Source organism: Heliconius melpomene, chromosome 19 (assembly GCF_056956725.1).
Source record: "Heliconius melpomene rosina isolate 202511_hmr_F chromosome 19, ASM5695672v1, whole genome shotgun sequence".
NCBI lineage: Eukaryota > Metazoa > Arthropoda > Insecta > Lepidoptera > Nymphalidae > Heliconius > Heliconius melpomene.
The window spans coordinates 8,768,400-8,789,558 of NC_140407.1; the positions used below are offsets into that span (position 1 = coordinate 8,768,400).

At 30.9% G+C, this 21,159-nt stretch overlaps 1 protein-coding gene across 1 annotated transcript in view; it reads right to left on the reverse strand.

Annotated features, from left to right (window-relative positions):
* Positions 1 to 13,258: 13,258 nt before the first annotated feature.
* The window catches only part of LOC146528629 (uncharacterized), a 59,586-nt gene continuing 51,685 nt past the window's right edge, over positions 13,259 to 21,159 (reverse strand). Inside the window, exons 6-7 of the mRNA XM_085203247.1 lie at positions 14,146 to 14,311; positions 13,259 to 13,921 (exon numbers count right to left, since the gene is read on the reverse strand). Of these exons, the coding sequence (XP_085059373.1) occupies positions 13,884 to 13,921; positions 14,146 to 14,311 (204 nt within the window). The 3' untranslated portion in view covers positions 13,259 to 13,883. The remainder of the gene's footprint in view (positions 13,922 to 14,145; positions 14,312 to 21,159) is intronic.

Below are 21,159 nucleotides of genomic sequence, written 5' to 3' on the forward strand. Positions count from 1 at the left end.
TAGTAAAAAAGACATAAATATATATTTTTATAACATACATGCCATAATATGTAGCTTCTAATCTATACATATAAATGAGTAGGAGGCTTCGCCTCCTGCTTGCTTCGCTCTTCTACCCTCGACTTTCAATTAAATTTAACAGAAGATCCTATAAGTAGATATATAGCAAAGAGCTAATTACGTTTGTGAATGGACCAAATTTTAGTTAGGCAGAGTAAGCCTGGGAACCTAGTCATTTGATATTTCTGTTCTCCACTGTCCGGCGAATTCTCGAGGCGAAACTCAACGCGCTTTGCTTCGTTACCAGAGAGAGGAAATAAAAATATAATATTTAATATTTATTCTTATAATATTTAATCTTTTTCAGTTATTAATGTTCTCATGTATTCCCAATTGCTTAATAGAATTCGACATATTTTGTTGAAATGTTAAGTTTTTTCTAAATAAGGACTTTGATGCAAAAAGTGATACCTGTCTGCCAGGCAAGGATGTCAGTTAGAAGCAAATTGATTAATAAATTATTCATCAACTAGAACTCTATCACCTGTATCTATAGATATATAAGAAGCTTCGCATTACCTTTTTGACAAATTGTGTGCGATAAAGTTTAATACACCATAATTGATGAAATTTGTTTTGGAATTATTTTGAATTTGGAATTATATGTGAGGCCAGTCGTGGTGCACTTGCACATGCAATATAAAATAATTTTAATAACATGGATACTAAATGGGTGCGATCTAGTTAAGCCTATCTATCTTTTAAAGGTCCTCCTCATGAAAATTAAAACGATGTATTTAGATAATTTTACTGTCAAATTTTGTTACTTTAGTTTTCTGGTATTTTTTTAGCTTCACACTGTATCCCGTATATATCAGGGTCAGTAGAGGGACCTGATGCTAAGATTCTATTCCCCACTTTTCGCTTTTTCCAGACATTGAGTGCTGAGCGGCGGAATCCTTTAGCCAGCGTGCTTAGGCGAGTTTTTCATCTTTTTATCTTTTTACCTAGTTTTATCTTTTTACCTTCACACATTGTGCACCTGTACCAGTACGGCCCTATCAAGTTTTTTATACAATAAACGAAGATTTTTACAGAAGATATATTAGTAATATACGGCTTCCAAAAATCTTATCTATTATTGATTGAGTATGTTTGGAAACTCCTACGATAAGTACCGGTACCGGTAGTTGGAAAAATAGCTAGAATTATATTTGTATACTTTAAACTACGTATCGCCATTGAATAGTCCGTAACGAGTATTTTATTATTATACATAAATAATTGTACTCTTGTAATAACAGTGTAAACGAAAACTGTTTCACTATAATGCGTAATGGACCTAAAATGACGATTTAATTTTGTACACACTTCATATGTATATAACGTGTAAGATTAGATGAGGTAAGTAACAGATGGTCAAACTCTTGAACTATATTTCAATAAAAAATAAAAAAGTATTTAACACGAGTCTAAGATTTAGATATCAAGATTGCTCCTTCGTTTTTCGTTTTATATACGTACATACATATTTCTGTATGGGATTTTTTTTTATTTCATACTATTTTATTTAATAATTTAGAAAATCAGCTATTATAATTAAATTACGTTAATCGTTTTGATGTAACCCACTGTTCCTGCACATACAGTTATTAGTTACTTTCATTTGACATGGCGTGGCGGGCGAAACATGCGACGTGCCATTATTACCATATTTACATCTTTGGCATCTGTCTAATAAAAACGATCGTTATAGTTTACATGCAGGTTCAGCTGTATGTTAACTATAAAGAAATTTATTTTAATGAAATTTATTAGGAAGGCAAAAATGTAACATTTTGAGAAGTGTTATTTTTTTTGGTACACTAGAACAAGGGAACCTTATACGAAAATAAATCATTCTGTTCCTCTCGTCTGTTCTGCACGTTCAGAAATATATAATGTTAATATCAATTGTTAAATATAATGATATTTAGTGTGGCAAATACTAGTGACATTCTACTATAGATTCTGGAAAATACAAAAAAAAAATCAGTTAAACCTAGTTTCTCTCGGAACGACCTAAGAAACGATAAAAATATCCAAATATGGCAAAGAAATGATGCCGCATCTGGTAGTCCACATCTCCGTACTCTCTGTCTGTCTTTCAATGACTTATAAATAATTTTTCTAAGACATTAACAACTGCTCTACATTTAGTTCGACAAAAAACCAAGGCGTGCAGTTAAGTAGATAAAACAACAGCAACAGTCAAATTTCCTCAAACATTAATCACTCCAGTATGTTCTGTAAGATGTAGTGTGACCAGATATATTGAAATGGATGAGACATGCAAAAGTTTTTTCACAACATCTTACATAATTATGTAATTGTTTCATAAAAACGACATCTTATACATTTCATTGTTCATATTTCCACATAAAACAGATTATGGTTTTACGTTTTTTCCGCAAAGCAGATAAGGCGGAGAGTACCTATTATAAAGACACTGTCCTTAACTATCCGTTCCAATTTAAAACAAAGCGTGTTGACTTGGGGACATCAACGGAACAATCTTTGTGGGTTCAAGTTCCGTTGATGTCTCCTATCCATATCGTTTACTTTAAACGCTATCCAACCAATATCTAAGATATTTGAAAGGAAAAACCGACTTTACACAATATAATGAAGGTTTCAATACATTACAGGCACCCCACTCGCGTGCCCGCGGTCGCACTTTCTACCGCTAACGGTCGACGCGTGCGCGCCGCACCTGTCCTACTCGTGTTATTGTTCATGCGCTTCATTAGCAGTCTAGATATTTATTGCCCAAAATGGCAATACAGTATTAAAATTCTTAATATCTAGTTTTCTCTATAATGTTGAATGCGAAAATACTTCGTTTTGCATAGAATTTGAATTTTAAACTCGAATAAGTTTTTTTTGTTCATACTCGTATAGCCACATCATTGTCTTTAAAGGCGAAAGACTTAGTATAGATGTTGTTTCTGCTGTTTAAACAATTTAGTTAAGAACAATTTTTCTTAAGAACATAATGGACAGTTATAAAAAATATATATACTTTTAAAAACAACTCTTGCAAAAAAGGCATAAGATTTTTTTCCAGCTTCGCGTTGTATCCCACATGTAGCAGGGCAGGCAAAGGGAGCCTAGTGTTAAAACACTCCGTTCCCCCACTTTCCGCCGAATTCTGGAGGCGGGAGGTGTGGCGGAACCCAATGTCGCGCTTTGCCTCCATAACAGAGTGGGAATCGAATCTACAACCTGACTGGACTCTATAAGTTATATAAAGTTATTTATTGTTCATTTTGTGGAACAATGAAATATTTGCGCTTTTATTTAAATTTCGGAATACCCAATCGAATTGTGTCGTATAAATAGTATATAAGTACATACATTACCTTAACTTAAGACTTACATTCTAAAAATCAAAGCAATCACGCTATTGTTAGCATCAAATGTGAGTATAATGATTGCATTTTTAGCTTCGTAACTTTTCACTATACTTTTTTAAATTATTAAATAAATATATCACGTGTAACTAATAATTAACTAACATCAAAAGCTATATTTTTACATTCCCTAAAATAAAATAAAAAAGCAACTTAACATAAGTATTTAAAAAACTTTTATCGCCATTAATCTAAAAGTCCTATATCACCCAAAAGTAAATCCCTTACGAGTTACGTCAGTAACGGCCGTAACGTGACAGGTGAACGCGCACCTGCCAACGGTCTTCCTTGCTGACATTACGAACTGGCACTTTAGGCACATGTATTATCTAGTATAGTTAGCCTTTTTTTACCTTTAGTTAGTAGTGTAATTAGCAATATTAAAATTGATAACTGATCTAATTTTTTTGTTATTTGCAAGTTTTTATTTTTTAACCCTAACCAGGAATCGATTCAATAACTCGCGATGTGGTCAATCTGACATTTCAAAATTAAATCAGTTTCACGCTTTATCCCGCCACAACCCACAACCATCGCGTTATAGTTACACCCTTCTACCCCTGCGCCTCAACGGCATATATATAATTCTAATAAGAGACATTTTATGTCTGTTAACTTGTATCGCCACGAAACCTTATGATGAACTGTCAACTAAATTCTTCATTTTCCACCCAAATTGGAGACTACGTGTCGAGTGAAGGAACTCAACTCAGTGTCTCATCTTGTAAGAGTAAGGAATTAAAATAATTAATTCCCATAAGTGAGGATTGAACCCACAATCATCAATTTATAGCCAGACACTCTCAGCCTACGTCACTATGGCTCTATTAGCTACATTAGTTATGATATTAGAGTTAAAAAGGTTTACAGACGACAGATATCTTGCCCATAAATATAAAATTTGTTTTTTTAAATATTTATTTAATCTAATTTAATAAATGTTACATCTGTATTTAAGTAACAAAACAACAATTATGTATTACCTACAATAAAATAATCCTTTAATTACATCTTATTATTCGCCATGAAAATAAAATTAGCACTGACTCATACGAATAAATAACAAGAAATCAGTTGTTTTAAATAATTGATATAAATTAACATATTAGACATACGGTGTACTATAACGAATACTTGCTACCGTTATCTTAGAATCTCTGATTGCTAGATGAGGAAATTACTTTGCAATAATTTTTAGATAAGGATCTGTTATCTGTCGCGTACACAAGTTAATATGCATTCTATGTTATGTTATTAACGAGACATTTATATGAAATTATTATTGTCAAAAGATTGTAAGTGAATAATATGAGTTTTGCTAATAAATAATTTTTATTTCCAACTTTTTAAGTAGAAACCTTAGTAGTAGTCTTCCCTAAATATTTTCCTAATTTGTTATACTTAATTTAAATATCTATTTCAGTAACAATTAAAGTTAAAACTTCACACTATAATATAATAAGCAATGCTATATCAGTATAAAATGTACCAAGTATTTGAAAGGGAAACAAAATAAACGCATCTACAGAAACAATCTTTAAGTGCCGAAGCAAATATCCTGAAGAGTTGCAATCAGATCAGCAAACAATATTCAAAGGTAACCACTATGTCATTTAAAGATAAGTTCATTTTGTTAAAAGAAAGTAGACTCTACGCCTTTGTAATACAGAAAAAGACAGGAAAAATTCAAAATTGGAAGTTAAAATTCATCATTTTGCCACGTGCCTTTACTGTGTAAGTGTTCAATAGTGATGGGCCATTGCCCATTGGGCATATTTATGTCGATTTTTCTTACTTATGATTTATAATAGAAACTTCTCTCTTTTTCAGCTTCACGATTTGTGCTGCACGGCAGGGTTGTCACAGAAAAACTTATGTCAAGGTACTTCATTCTACTCATACCGCTTTAAATCGGGACATTGTTTGTTGAGTAGCGGAACTCAGCGCAGAGATTTGGCTCACCAGAGTGTTAAGATACATTTTTATTATTCGCCTGGTTTATGGTACAAATTTCAATTAAGAAATGTGACAAAGCGAAGTTTTAGGTTATATTACGTGCTACTAATAGCAAATTATGTTAAAATGAAGTAACGCAAAGAGAATTATAAATGTAGTCACAAGTTGTTTCTGGTATCTAATAGACTAAGATACATGCATTAAAGTAAATAAAATAAAAAAATATATATTGAAATAAATAAAAACCTTTCGAGCTTAAATATATTCTATGGTTTCCATCCCTCAAGAAATCAGGGCACATAATACCACAGTATGGTGATTGGCAATCACAGTAGTTTTTGCTCGGCGAAATTACACTGATATTTGTTTGATGCTGTGGTTCCTTGCACCAGATAGCCGCTATTAGCTGTTCCGGAATGCTTGTTTGCTTTAGTTTAAATTATATTCTTATGTGTATTCACTGACTACGCTTGAAGCTTTAAGTTTAAGCTGATTTTTAATTATTTTTCAGCATATTTATGTTTTTTGTGACATAAAATAACATCAAGTGAAAAAGCATTAAGTTCTCCGCCTATTCTCGAGACGTTGTCTTTCATTGCAATAATGATTTCATAGCCAACTCTAAAACATAGCAACATATTTGTAAGCGAATATACAAAACATATAGTCTCTAGAATTACAACATTTAAACATAATTATGTAATATTGCAAATTTTCTTTAATTTCGTCTTTACGCCCTTCGCTGACAGAAATGGCATTACCCTTGGACCAATAAAAAATATATTGTAAAAGGAAGTGTTATCTAAAAATAAATTAAAAATATTTGTGAATAGTTTAATCTGCTCGGCTTCCTTAATTAACAGTTTTTATATTAGTTTCAGAGCTACGTGTAACGGTTGTTGAGATATATCGATTTTGAAATAAACACGCCCCCTAGAATTGTCTATCTGTTCGTTTGTAATTTACTAATGACTTCTATCGCACCTTATGTTTTATATATGTTTTATAATGAAATCGCTTTAAAATTTGTATACATTTTGTGTATGAATTTGACATCTTCATTTATAAAATGGTTCATGTTATTTATCTGTCTTCTATATGTCTTTTACAATTCGAAAGTTTTTGTGGTAATCATTGCCAAAACATAGACTTTCCCAGTGTAAATGGAAATTATTTAATATATATGGAAATTTTCTTGTCATACATGACATATTGTAAAACTTTTCCACGGCAATTTTTCAGGCTTTATGTTTTAATAAAAGCTCTAAAAATTTATCTTAAAAACTTTACTAATGCAATATGATTATATCAAAAATAATAACATAATATTGTTGAAATATTTATTCTTTTCCATATGCCATAAGTAAAAGTTCTAAAATTCCATAGCATTGAATAAGTTACCTTCGTAACTTAAGTTAGTACCATTCGGAGTTATGTACGCTAAACACGCCATCTCGGTATTATACGGCGATAAATTTGCACTTCGCACCCGTACCGCTTTGTTCAATCGAGAATCGATGATTTATACACAATTACCGATTAATTCAAGCAGCGATCGTAAGTTTCTCGATTAAACCCTACTTCAATGTGAATCGATTTTAAATCAAATCGATATAATTAACACTTATGTTTCTTGATTGAAGAATTTATGGTATTAAGTTTATGTCAATGAGAAAGCATATTAAATTTATATTTGATCTTGAATATAAATACTTAAAATATCAAATTTTTAGTAATATTTCAGTTTAAAAAAAATATATCAATTTCATTAAAAATAACAATTACGATCGATCTACATAGATATATAGCTATTCTCATTACGTTCGGAATAACCAATAAGGTGTAGTATGAACGACTGTTCCAAGGCATAGTTTTTTTGACCAGCGAAATGGGAGCACCATCAGATATGGATATAAAAAGTCGATGACGGCTATACAAAGCCACCGTCCCACCTCGATTACGCCTATGACAAGGCAGTTTGTTCCGAACAACTCTCCATATTGATCCAAACAACTAGTTTATTTTAGTATAGATTTATTGGATTTTTTTTGTTACTCTATAGATTTAAAACCAGCGTAGAATGAACTATGATTATTCATATATGTATAGTAAAGTAAGTTCTTTAATATATGGTGTGTATGTCAGTTGGTACATTTACTCCTGTGGCGATCTATGGCATTGTGCGCTCTCGGTGCTTTAAATTGTTAGTTTAATCGAGCTTTTTGTGTACAGTTCCATTTTGAATGCAATACGGCTCTGATTGTACGATAGCTGCAAAAACTGGAATGAGATCGATCGGTTTAAGTGTATTATGTATTTGTGGTGGTACGGTGGTAGAAATTAAAGTGTGTATATATATTTCATTGCTTGTGTGGTACATTTCTTTATATAACGAATGTTTCTACACAATCAATAATAATATTATGAATGAATTAATATTATGAATGTTAGTATTTCTTTTTGTATTTAGCAGTAAAATTGTTTTACTGCACTTAACAAATAATAATATAATTTATGAAACGTAAAATAATCTTCGTTGATATTATTGAACTAGCGGACGCACGCAGCTTCGCTTGCGTATTTAAAGGTGAATTCTAATAACCCATGAAACATGTGTTCAATGAAATATTTTTAAGAGTCTAAATTTCAAATTTTATAAAAATCGGTGGCGATTTAAAGATTTTTCCATACAAACTTTCAACCCCTTATTTGCACCCCTAGGGGGTGAATTCTAGAAAACCATGAAACATATGTTCAATTAAATATTTTTAAGAGTCTAAATATCAATTTTTATAAAAATCGGTGGCGATTTAAGAATTTTCCCATACAAAGTTTCAACCCCTTATTTGCACCCTTAGGGGGTGAATTCTAGAAAACAATGAAACATGTGTTTAATTATATACGTTTAAGAGTCTGAATTTCAAATTTTATAAAAATTGGTGACGATTTAAAAGAAACCTATACAAACTTTCAACCCCTTATTTGCACCCTTAGGAGGAGAATTCTAGAAAACGATGAAACACATGTTCAATTAAATACTTTTAAAAATCTAAATTTCAAATTATATAAGAATCGGTGCCGATTTTAATTTTATTCCATACAAACTTTCAACCCCTATTTCACCCCTTTAGGTTTAAAATTTTACAAAATTCCTTCTTAGTGGATGTCCAGATTACGAAAGTAAACATTTGTCCAAATATCAAGTTTCTACGCACAGCGGTTACGGCTGTGCGTGCGTCTTACCTCAGTCAGTGAGGACAAGTCCTTTTATATATATAGATTATAAAAATCGGTGGCGATTTAAGAATTTTCCCATACAAAGTTTCAACCCCTTATTTGCACCCTTAGGGGGTGAATTCTAGAAAACAATGAAACATGTGTTTAATTATATACGTTTAAGAGTCTGAATTTCAAATTTTATAAAAATTGGTGACGATTTAAAAGAAACCTATACAAACTTTCAACCCCTTATTTGCACCCTTAGGAGGAGAATTCTAGAAAACGATGAAACACATGTTCAATTAAATACTTTTAAAAATCTAAATTTCAAATTATATAAGAATCGGTGCCGATTTTAATTTTATTCCATACAAACTTTCAACCCCTATTTCACCCCTTTAGGTTTAAAATTTTACAAAATTCCTTCTTAGTGGATGTCCAGATTACGAAAGTAAACATTTGTCCAAATATCAAGTTTCTACGCACAGCGGTTACGGCTGTGCGTGCGTCTTACCTCAGTCAGTGAGGACAAGTCCTTTTATATATATAGATTTTACCCTAGTTTGAACGTCAGTTCAGTTTGAATTTTAAAAAAATAATTGATCTCTTAAATTATTTATGACAATTGATTATTTTAGTTATCGTACAGACAACGCCGTCAACAATTTTGTTATTACTATAGATAAGTTTCGGTGGTCCCACCAGACCACCCAGTATACAATATAATTGTTTTATAAAGATTTATAATGTCGAGAACGATGCGCCTGCGCCGATTCGGCCTGTATAAAGCTGTTTAGTTTACTGGTGATATAATAAACTTATATTGGTTCTAGTCAATTATCAGGAATATAAAATATACAAATGTGGCTGTAGAATGCTCGAATAATTGTAGCTACATATATTTTAGGATTTCAATTTAAAAGAGTGGTTAAGTAATTTGGACTTGATGGTATATCTATTAATAATACACTTCTTATTCCTACAGAAATATATAATTTTGTATATATCTTTACCCTGTATTTTGCCATATGAAATAATTATTTATTTTCATAGGTTCGTTATTGAAATGTATGACGATGATGTAATTTAATTAAATTTTAATTATATCTGCGCCTCTTGAAAATAGTCCATGAAATGCGGTTCAAATCCCGCTACGTTTAAAATTTTATACGTTAATAAATAAATATTTTTATTTTTTTGTATGAACAAAATTTTAAAAATATTAAAAATGTATATTGTAATTTTGAACAGCCTGTATTCATATAATAGTAAATAGAGGTAAAGCACTTTGTGAATTACATTAATCATAAGGCCGTGATCGATATAATATTATTAATGTTTAAGCGTATATTTAAGCGAAAGCCTTCATAAACGATTACATTCTTATACAATATGCTATTATCTATTATGTGGGAAGGCTTTTTTTGGTTAATCGTATACTTTTACTTAAATATTACTTATAGTAGGGCCTTCTGTGGTGGTGTAATTCATTTTCATCATATGGTTCACAATATGGAGACAAAAATATGTAAGTGTTAAAGAACTATATGTATTAAAATCATGATGTGACAAAAATGAAAGATTTATCTGTTTTGTAGCAATGATCAGCGAAAATTTCAAATTATATTATCTTAAATATCTAATCTTCTAAAATCATATAACGCCATTAATTCACTAATTAATATTGATTTTCAAAGAAATTCTCCTCTCAAGCCAATAACGTTGAATAATTAAGAAGCCGATATAAATAATCAACATCAAATGAAGGAGAACCATAAAGTTGCTGTAATAACAGATATATAGATCGTAATATAATATAATTCCTAAATTAAATAAGCTAATTAAAATTTAGTTATACATGCAAAATTTGTGAAAAACGAGTCGAATTTTAATTACAAGACCAATTTAAGTATATCATCAGTACAATCACATGAGGACCTATCTAATTAGTTTAATTATCAATTAATACATCTTTCTGTGTCTATTTTTGCCGACTTCCGGTCACACAGTCTATAATCTATATAAAATTATATAAAAAAATCGCTTCTGATACTGAGTATCTAGTAGATAACGCACAGTTGAATCTACGCAAGTGCAGAAAGGTGAAAACTTGTACTTGAGGTATAGGAAATTATGGGTTTGAGCCCTACTCAGTGGAATTAATGATTTTCATTTTCTTGATCTGGGAAGAAGACAAAACGCGGCTATGGGCTTCGCAATATGTCAAAAATATATTCATTCCCGTGCTCGATTGTTGCGAGTAACTTTAGGTTGCAAGAAATATACGAGCTTAATGAGCAGACGTTTCTTACTTTTTATATATTCAATTAATTTAATATGCAAATCATTAATAAAATATGTACTAGATATATTTGAAATAGATGAAAAATAAGCGTGTGATGTTTAAAATAATAATATTATGCTTCTCAGGTGCTATTTATCTTAAAAACTATATTATTAAAACATCGGCGATCTTGCACTTCAGTCTTAATTACTGATTGTTGTAAATTAATATATTCTTGCCAAAATAGATAATGTTATGAATGCTGAAAAAAATACTTAAAATTTAATTTAGAAAATATATAAAAATCTAACATTCCAGAGGCTAGTCGTGACGCAAGAGCACGAGCGTGTCACTTTAAGCGCGATAGATCGTGGGTTCGATTCCCACTCGAGGAAATTAAATATTTATTTAAGTTTATATTTTCATTTCTTCGCTCTGGCGTCGAGGCAAAGCGCGGCTTCAGAATTTGACGAAAAATGGCGAACGGAGTGTCGTAGCACTAGGTTCCCTCAGCCTACCCTGCTGTGTACGGGATACAGTGTGAAGCTGACATATATATCACTATAGCTACTGAGGATTTAAAATTATATCTAAAAGTTAATTTTTCATTGTATCCATTTATGTATATAGGTCGATGGATATGTTTATGTTTATAACCCAATAAGAAATACGTTTCTAACGGAAAGGAAGTTGTAAGGGTGGCGGTTAGGTTGTCTTCCTCAAAAAATAATAGGGTCTTCGTGACATAGTACCATAAGCGGCTGACTGTGTTGCCACGACAGTTGCAGGTTTGATTCCCTTAGAGAATTAAATATGGCTCACTATTCGAAATATATTAGCTTTCATATAAAATGTAGATATACCTACTTTATAGTACATAATAGTCGGGGCTTTTATATTGAAATATTGAAACAAACAGTACCATTTTACATAAGTATATCTACTCCAATGATTTAGGCAGCGCATGCTAATTATACGATTTTCTAATAAGTTATAGTATATGTGTTTTTCTGATATGTTAGCTGTATTACTGTAAAGTTTATATTAAATTTTATTTATTCTGCCCAGTATATTTTACGTAAAAGATTAGTCTTAACATTTAAATATAATATTATTTATAAGGCAACATAAGAAAAAACATTTAACATACAAAGGTGGAAATATCTCTATAAGAGATCTATTCCATCCAACCAGTGGAAGTGACATTCATTTATAATATTAGCTTAGAAGGATTCTACAAAATTAAATATTTTTCTGTTTATTAAGTAAACAAACAAATCAATACTTCCTTTACAAATACCGTTTACCCCAAGAAAAAAGTAATTTAAAATAGCACTAAGAATAAACCGTGCTATGCTTAAAATGCCCGACGCATGCGCCAGTGAACAATTAAGACATTTAATACTGGCAACTGAAGTTGTATTATGCAAATGTGTTGCAACTCGCGTGTACTGTAGGCGTCCTACAGTTCTTGTACCCTATAAATATATGTTGGCTGACTATTTATTTTATGTGATAAATATAGGTTTTTTAATTAGTTGTAAAATTTCTAACCTTTTTTAATCTTTTTGTAACGTTTTAAGAGGATTAATAGAGTGGTTGTAAGATAGTAGTAGCAGTTGTGGATTCTATTTTCGCTCAGGGCAATGTTTATGTATAAATATAAAGATATTATTTATTCTGTTGCCTGTTGAAATGAACTGAGTGAGCAGAACCTTCTTAGCATTCCATTTGTTCACTGTGCCCATCATATTGCCAAAAGAGTAGCGCTATTAGTTAACATGGATTAGGTGTAACTTTAACGCATCCAAGCCCCCGGCACTGTCGGCACTAGTCTTGATGAGTGCAGGCTGCAGGAGTGCTAGTCATTCTCTCTCTCAATTTAACTGATTTTTACTCGCGTTGGAAGACACCCATCGTATATCAACGAGGTGAAAAGAGGGAAGATGAGGGGACATTACCGCACCGCCCCTACTCTCGTACTCGCCTTCCCTCGTGTTGCCCCTAGGAGCAACTTAATACTCACCTTCACTATTCGATCTCCTTTAGCCAATATCATCTAACGTGTGATTTAATATCTGATGTACGATGAGAAATAAGTTTTTTTAAATTTGTAACTAAATACAAAAATAATATTTAAAGGTTAATTGAAGTTTACTTCAAAAATATAATGTTTATTCAGTAACAAAGGAGTATTTTAAACAGTTCACTGATTAAAAATTATTCTCATAGTTGTTTATATTTCATTGTTTGATATGATAAATGAAAAATGTATAAAATACTATATTTAACTTTAATCAAACATCAAGATACAAAATAAAACAAAGTTGTCTGTTAATAAAATTTAATTGCTTATTCAAAAATATTCTTAAGATTAAATATATAAATATGTTTCATAATTTAATAATTCGCTTTTGAATTCAGTTTGGACGGATAATACATCACTATATATAACTACATACATTTTGTATGTTTGTCTTAAATAATAATATGCTCCATATTGGAGCAATTGTGTAGAAAAAACTACATAATTGTAGTATTTAGCTTATAAGATAATTTGAACTTAATTCTAAGAAGGCGGAAAACGCTTATTTACAAAAAAAAATATGTAGGATAACGAATATAATCATTAATTTGATTTTTAATATACATTAATTGATAAGAAGCTAGTGCTGTGAACATCTGAACTAAATCAGTGAAGGGAAATTATAAAATTATGCAAAATTAGTGATGTCTATGTATAGATTCGGAGTATTATGACTTTTAATCATTAATTAACTCAGTTTGAATAATTGATGTGGAAACAGTCCTAATAATAAGTTCAAATTAGAATCTATCTTAGAAATTTAAATAAAATATAGCTATCTGAATAATTTAACACTTATAATTAATTAATATCTAATATCACACTTTTTATACTTCCAAGTCTTTAAAGATTTTTTTTATAATTCAAAATATTTTTTTAAACGATTTCAAGTTGCATCTCTGGCGCTGTTGCGTTGATGTTTGGCTGTAACAAAACAAACTGACATTAATCATTTATGCAATAAAAAAAATACAATTAAAATCCAACTCAGTGGCTTGCCATTGGAGAGGAGACGAAGACAGGCTCGTGAAGATAATGAAAAAATAGTATGTAGGATCGAATAGGATGTGAATGACGAATTCTTATGTAAAAGTTATGAATAAAAAAATTAAATAATAGAAAGTAAAAAATACAATTATTAAACATACCAGTATGTAAAAATAGATGATTTTTCAAATTTGTGTGTTTCGAGAAGCCTCTTGAGCAGATATGACATTTGTAGGGCCAGGATCCACTGTGCACGTACATGTGAGATTTTAGGTCTCCTGGCGTTGGGAACGATTTGGAGCAAAGGCTGCATTTGTGAGGCTTTTCCTGTGAACAAAAGAAAAATTATTGATGTGAAAAAATATTATTTATTTTGTGTTATTTTGTTTCATATTTTTTCCTAAAATTGTTTGTTGATTAACTTCTTAAAAAATATTTCATCGATTTACATGAAGATATAAATTTTATAATGATTAATGAGAAACATAAGCAAAACAATTCGATTGTAATGCAACCTAATTATTAAAAAAAAACAATGTCATCAAGATCTAATCACGAAACGCTTACAAAAATAAAGGGTCGCTACAGTAATAAACGTACAACCATAACACCCGATGGTAATGACCATAAAAAGAAAACAAAATCAATGTTGGAAGACAATAAAACGGCTAATAATCATCATCTCCAATATAATCAAAGTCATGACGGTGCACATTGGACGGAGCGTGCAAATGAATTTATAATGAACGCCTCAGTGACGTGTCTAGCGAGCTCACTTTGGTAAGTGCATTATTGAAGGCAACACTCTTTACATATTATCTAAATAATGTTTGAGTGTATTTTTGAGTGTAGTAGTCCAATGGAATTTAATTTATTGTTTATAAAGTAGGTCGTAGGTTGAATATAGGAAAAATTGTTTGTATTGAAACAATTATAGGAAGAAGATATGCGATATATTTAAATCTTATCTTAAAAGATTTCAAAAGTTATGGAAGAATTTAAAAAAACGAGTCTAATGGTAGCTTTAAAACAATGTCAGTCAGTAGCATTAGTGTAACCGTGTCTAATATTATCCAGTTCTTTCACCAAATCATCACCGAATTCAGCTTTGATGTACCGTGAAAGATGCAATGGATGTCCCACATTTGTAATTGAATAAACCATATCGTCGTTTACTGCGGCTTCTCGTAATCGTTATGTGTTTCGTCGAGGCCTTAATTTTGTACAAATATGTAGTAAATAAATTACAATATATATAATTTACCCTTAGTTTGAGCAGTTTCCAAATTAATTAATCAGTCGTTTGGATCGGCTAATCATATAAAACACTCGATCGCAATCAGTTTTTTATGCAATAAAATTACATATTTGCCCAAAAAATCGATTCGCACAGATGTTTCAAACGATAAATATGTCGATAAAACTAATTTCTCTTAATGTTTTCTATGTATCTTTTATCTTTAATCAATATACCTGCTCAAATCATATCTTTTAATTATTAGACTATTTTGGGTTTTAATGACTTCTTATTTCCTGTATCACTATAATGAGATTCATAATAAAGTATCAGATATGTAATCCAATTTTGACTCTAGGACCGTTCCCTCCCATTCAATATTCGCCATTCCACCCACCGACGTGAGTAAAAAACTGTTAATTATATATTTCGAGTCAAAAAAGCAGTCTTGAAGAACTTTATTGATGATCATAACAATATTTTATTATGGTCGGGTTAGAACCCAGTGGCTCAATCAGCGGTGCAAAAAAAGAGGGCCATAATTCCAACCTCCTCCGCTACCGAATATTGCAATATATAAATCAATAAACAAAGAGCCATTAGTTGTCTGACAATTTCCGTTGGATAAATCACAGTGGAAAAAACTGGTCGCCTCATGCGCAGATAATGAACAGGCGATACATTTCTGCAGTTCATATAAAAAAACGATACGTGTCAAATTTTTGCCATAACTTATATGCCATTACTAACTGAGCTAATCGATGATTTATTTGAGTTTTATTAAATTAGTTTTATTTTATATCTAGAACAAAAAAATTGAAACAATTTGGATGTATACCTAATTTATCATATCTTCAATTTAATATTTCAACAAGTAATAAAAAAGGCCACTACTCTCCACCTTTCATCCAAATTGAGTGGAGCACAAGACTACCCAAGATATAGCGTGCGTTAAGCACATCCTACTATCTAATTATACTAGCTGCCATAAAATCTAAACTAATTCCGTTAAAACACAGAACAGCCATTAAATTTTGAAACAAAATCCATATAATATCATTGGCCGGTGTTCGATCACGACTCACGGCCGTATCTCGTCGCTACAGTGACGTATGGCCAACTGATACGCCTGCACCGCGTTATGGAAATTGAATGCAAATGCGATGCGCCTCGCTTAATTTAACTAAATAAATTGATCCCGTAACGTGCGTGCAGGACCTATTAGGTTTCGGTATTGCTCGTTAGGACTTATTCTCGGGATCGAGGTGTACTTTAATGAAGATAAGTTAATGTGTTGGATCTTTAGACATGTTTAAATATCTATTGTGTTCAAAGTAGAATTATTTGTATAAGATTCATTATATTTGACGCCCCCAATTCCCTAACTCTATATTTATTTAATATTATTCTTTAATTTTGTATATTTGAAATAAAAAACAGAAAATTAGACAAAAGAAATGATATTGTAAACATGTAAGATCTCAATCTGTAAAACGACAGCTATGGAACATCATAAAATACAAATTTGTTAGTTCCAAACAACATAGTTGTCGACGAGAAGCTCTCGTTAATTCGTATAACCCTTATCCGATACAATACTCTCTAATTAATTACCCTATCCCAATTATAGAGCATTCGATTAATCAATTTTCTGTCGGCCCAATCCAAGACATCGTGCATATTAATTGGACCCTCATATATCTTGTGATAGCGGTGTTATGACCAGCCCTGTAAGGCGCCTGATGCACGAGTTTTATACGTGGAAAATTAATCGGCTACTATAACTATTTTTTCTAAAATCATCAAGGCGATATTGAAATATTTCTATAGGTATTCGACGATTTGGATTTAAATTATAAAACTTGATTTCAGCACTCATCAGTTTTTTCAACGGGTGAAAATATTTATATGTTATCAAGACGTAGGTATGTAAAAACTTTTATCAGATCCACTAAATAATCTTTTTTTATTATTTTTTTATTTATTTTAAATAAAAAAAGTCGGATTTGGTTAACATTTGGAATAATTACGTACCCACAAAGTTATGCTAAATGATATTAGGTATCTTCATAATATTTTAAAACAAAATTTAAACAAAAAATGAACTTGTTTTTGCCTCAAAAGATAAAAAAAACTCTATAAAAACTGTCGCACCTTTCCCAATCAGAGCGTGATTGCGGTCCATGTGAACTGATAAGGCTCATTTAAATACACCACTATACCTGGATAAGACTGAGGTGCCATATTAGCGAGTTCGTTAACACGTTTCATTTTGCACATTTTTTACCTTCAAATGAATAAAATGTAAATGGACCATACCTATTTTTTTATATTGGAATATATGAAACGAAATACGTAGCAAAATATTTAATTGTAAATATATGGATAGGTCATGAAACGCTTTTTTATGTTTATGTACAGAATCTATATTTTGTTGAGAGGTGTATGTGTATATTTGATTTTTTAAAAATCACAAATAATCAGAAATTAGGAAACGTTTAAAACGTTTAAAACATTTGGGGGGTGTTTGAGTAAAATTTTTATATTTTTTTAGATACTGTATCTTGCACATAGCAGGGTAGGCAGAGGGAACATTAGAACCTAGTGGTAGAATTAAACGCCGCGGCGTTTTTTAAAATATTAAAAATATTTATGCTTACATTATTTTTTTTTCTATTAGGTACTTTTATTTTTTTAAGACAGCTCATATTAAGTTATAATACACTATTCAGCTTTTAACATCAATTTTATTAAACACAACCGTACCACGGCTAACAGTAGTAACTACGACAATAACATGTTTTTCATATTATCGTTTTGACAATTTTCAGTTATTTTACAATTAAGTTAAGTAAATTTAAATTTCACATATTCATTTAAAAGTTTCACATATTCATTCATTTCATATAAATACTTCTCAATACATAATATATATTTGTAATTTCATATAACATATCGTTCAAATAATTTAATCACCGCCGTATACCGATAAGGCGTGATTGATTGTGCTATGTATCGGTCCCATCGGGATCCCATTTGAAATCCTAAAGATAATTGAATTAGGTTGGTATATGTGTTAATTGATGCCAGCATAATATAATTATGACACATTCCACTTGACGGCGTGATTGTGGGACAAAGAAATGTATATATGATGATTCAAATTATTTGTGATGTGTGAGTATAAGGCGGCGTTAGGTTACGCCGCTAAGAATGTCCAAGGTCCTAAATTGCTACTTCTTTTATTTAAATTTCATATTAAAAGTAGTAGCATTTTTTTTACCATTTAAAATAGAATGTATTACCTTGATCATTAACGAGATTACCACTAAGCTTAGCATAATGTAAAGCAAACATTAAAAAGGCAAGATTATTAACATTTCACTTGCTTCAAATCCTGACTGACTGAATGACAGAGCAATTGATAAACTTTATATTATTTTATCAAAGAAAAATGTGATTTTACTACTAAAAATTAGAGTACAAAATCATTTGAATATATTTTAAGTCGCTTTTACTAATATGACACCTCGAATATGGCGGCTCGTTGTTAGTATCAGTAGAATACAAGTTTTATATTGAATGATATAGAACTCACCAACACCCACACGTCTGCTATACTGTGACAATCATATAAAGTAGAATAGGGTGTATTCATATTAAAATATAGATAAGAGAATTTTATTTATTTAAAAAAAAATATATTACATATGCAACCTTCAAAGAAAGCTTTTACTTTCGTGTGTATTTTATTATTTTTCAGGGTAAACTTTTTATTAATAAAATCTGTATTGTGCACAACACTATCCGGCCCCCTTTTTTACTACGCTCATGTAAATTAATGGTATAAATCGCTTAAAAGCAAAATTTTTACTTGAAATTATAAATATATTTTAAGTAAAGCACTCGATTTCATTGTAAACGTGACTTTAGAATTTATTTCATCGTGCCGCCACTGATAACGTCAGAGCGATCATCTACTCTCAGATTAGTTCGTTTTTTTATTCGTCTTAATACATATTTATTTGGTTGGAAATTATTTATTTCACCAATTTATCAATCAAAGTTGCCAAATTGCATATAATGTACGTATATAAGTGAATTATTAATATTTATATTTCATTTGCCTATATGCTATGTACATATATCTATCCGTTGTTGGGGCGTGAGTCTGCCTCTGACTCTATGAAACGGTTTTGGGTTCGATTTCCTCTTGGGGGATTAAAGTATTTTCTATATGTATTTAGAATTTTATATTATAATTATATCACAACCTATTTATTAACATTTTTGATTTTATATGTTTCATTTTCTATATTATACGAAACATACACAACCAAGATTAAGCTACATTTTTATGAATCGAAGCTATAACCTACGTTCCAATAAACAACGCTATTTTTAATGATATAGTATACGTACCGTGTTTTTTATATCATAATAAATCAATCGTACAATTATATTTTTTTCCTTTCCAATCAACAACTGCAATCGCGTGTCTCGTTCACCTGGCGTACTCGTACGTAACAATACATTTACAAATAATTACCAATATTTAGTACTGATTGCAAATGTCTGTATGTATTACCATTGCGATGTTTTTATATTCTTTATATGTTTTGTATGTCACATTTTTGAGCGTAAATGGACAGAATTCATAATAATAATCTTGTGATTGCCTCTAAAAAAAGTATAAATGTTAAAGAAACTCAATACTTTTTTTAGCTTCACGCCGTATCCTGCACGTAGCAGGCAGCAGGAAATTTTGGCAACCTACATTAGGTTGATAAGATGCTCAATTTCCGAATCGTTGCATTGCTTATTAAGTGGCGGATCTCAAAGCCCGACTCTGCCTCGTTACCAGAGTAAACGAAAATATAAAATGTTTTATTCCCCCAAGTGGGAATTGAACCCACAACCATTGTGTTCCACACCTACGCCACGACGGTATATACAATTTCACCATAGAGAGGATTTCACATGTATTTGTTAAGCTTCTGCTTATATTGATTTATACGTGATATCAATTTGCAATTCCACGAGTCGAGTGCAACGTATAGTGTCAATCCAGATCCGAAACGTACAAAGGCCCATGAAGTCTAAATTCTTCACGTTACATGATTAATGTATGAGAAATATTTAGAGACGCAGCAGATTCGCAAGATAGAATGCTATAGAAATGAACATTTAACAATTGAATTCGTGATTTTTTTACAATAATATCTTTTATTCATCTTCGTGTCATGTTTTTCCTGCACGGTAAAGTACTAGGTCTGGATGCAGCATCCGCATTTTGATGGGCCTTATGTTGGCTCTTTAAAAATTATGAGACAACTTGAAATGGCAACTTTAATATTATATACTTTGACGTATTATTAAGGAATTACAATTTACTAACGATTATAATCTTATGTAACCAGCATAGGTTTGCATTTAAAAATATATAAAAAGACCCAAGAAGTACAACAACAGACACCCTTGTTCTTTATCATGAACTATGAAATGCAACCTAGAGGAACGCAGTGAATTCCGCTTCCCTAAATTCCACAAGTGAATTTCCATTTCCATGAACTCCAGTAGGAAATTTCTATTTCCATGAATTCCACAAGGAAATATCAATTTAAAATGTAACCGTCAATCTATTTATTTTATTATATATAATATTCCATTACAGCACTGAATTCAAATGTGCAGAAAATGTAATACAATAACTGTGACGTATAAACGAAAATAATCTTCATTATTCAACCATAGACTTTACAGTGTCAATTAATTGTCTTGTTAAATCCTAATCGTGTAATAAAAAGAATTGAATAGCTTATATTAGGCAATAGAGGCACTGTCGTATAGTTATCGATAAACAAGTTACAATGGCAAGTAACTAACGTCGGAGCTCATTCGAAAGTATAGTGGACCAATAAATTCGTTGATTGACTTC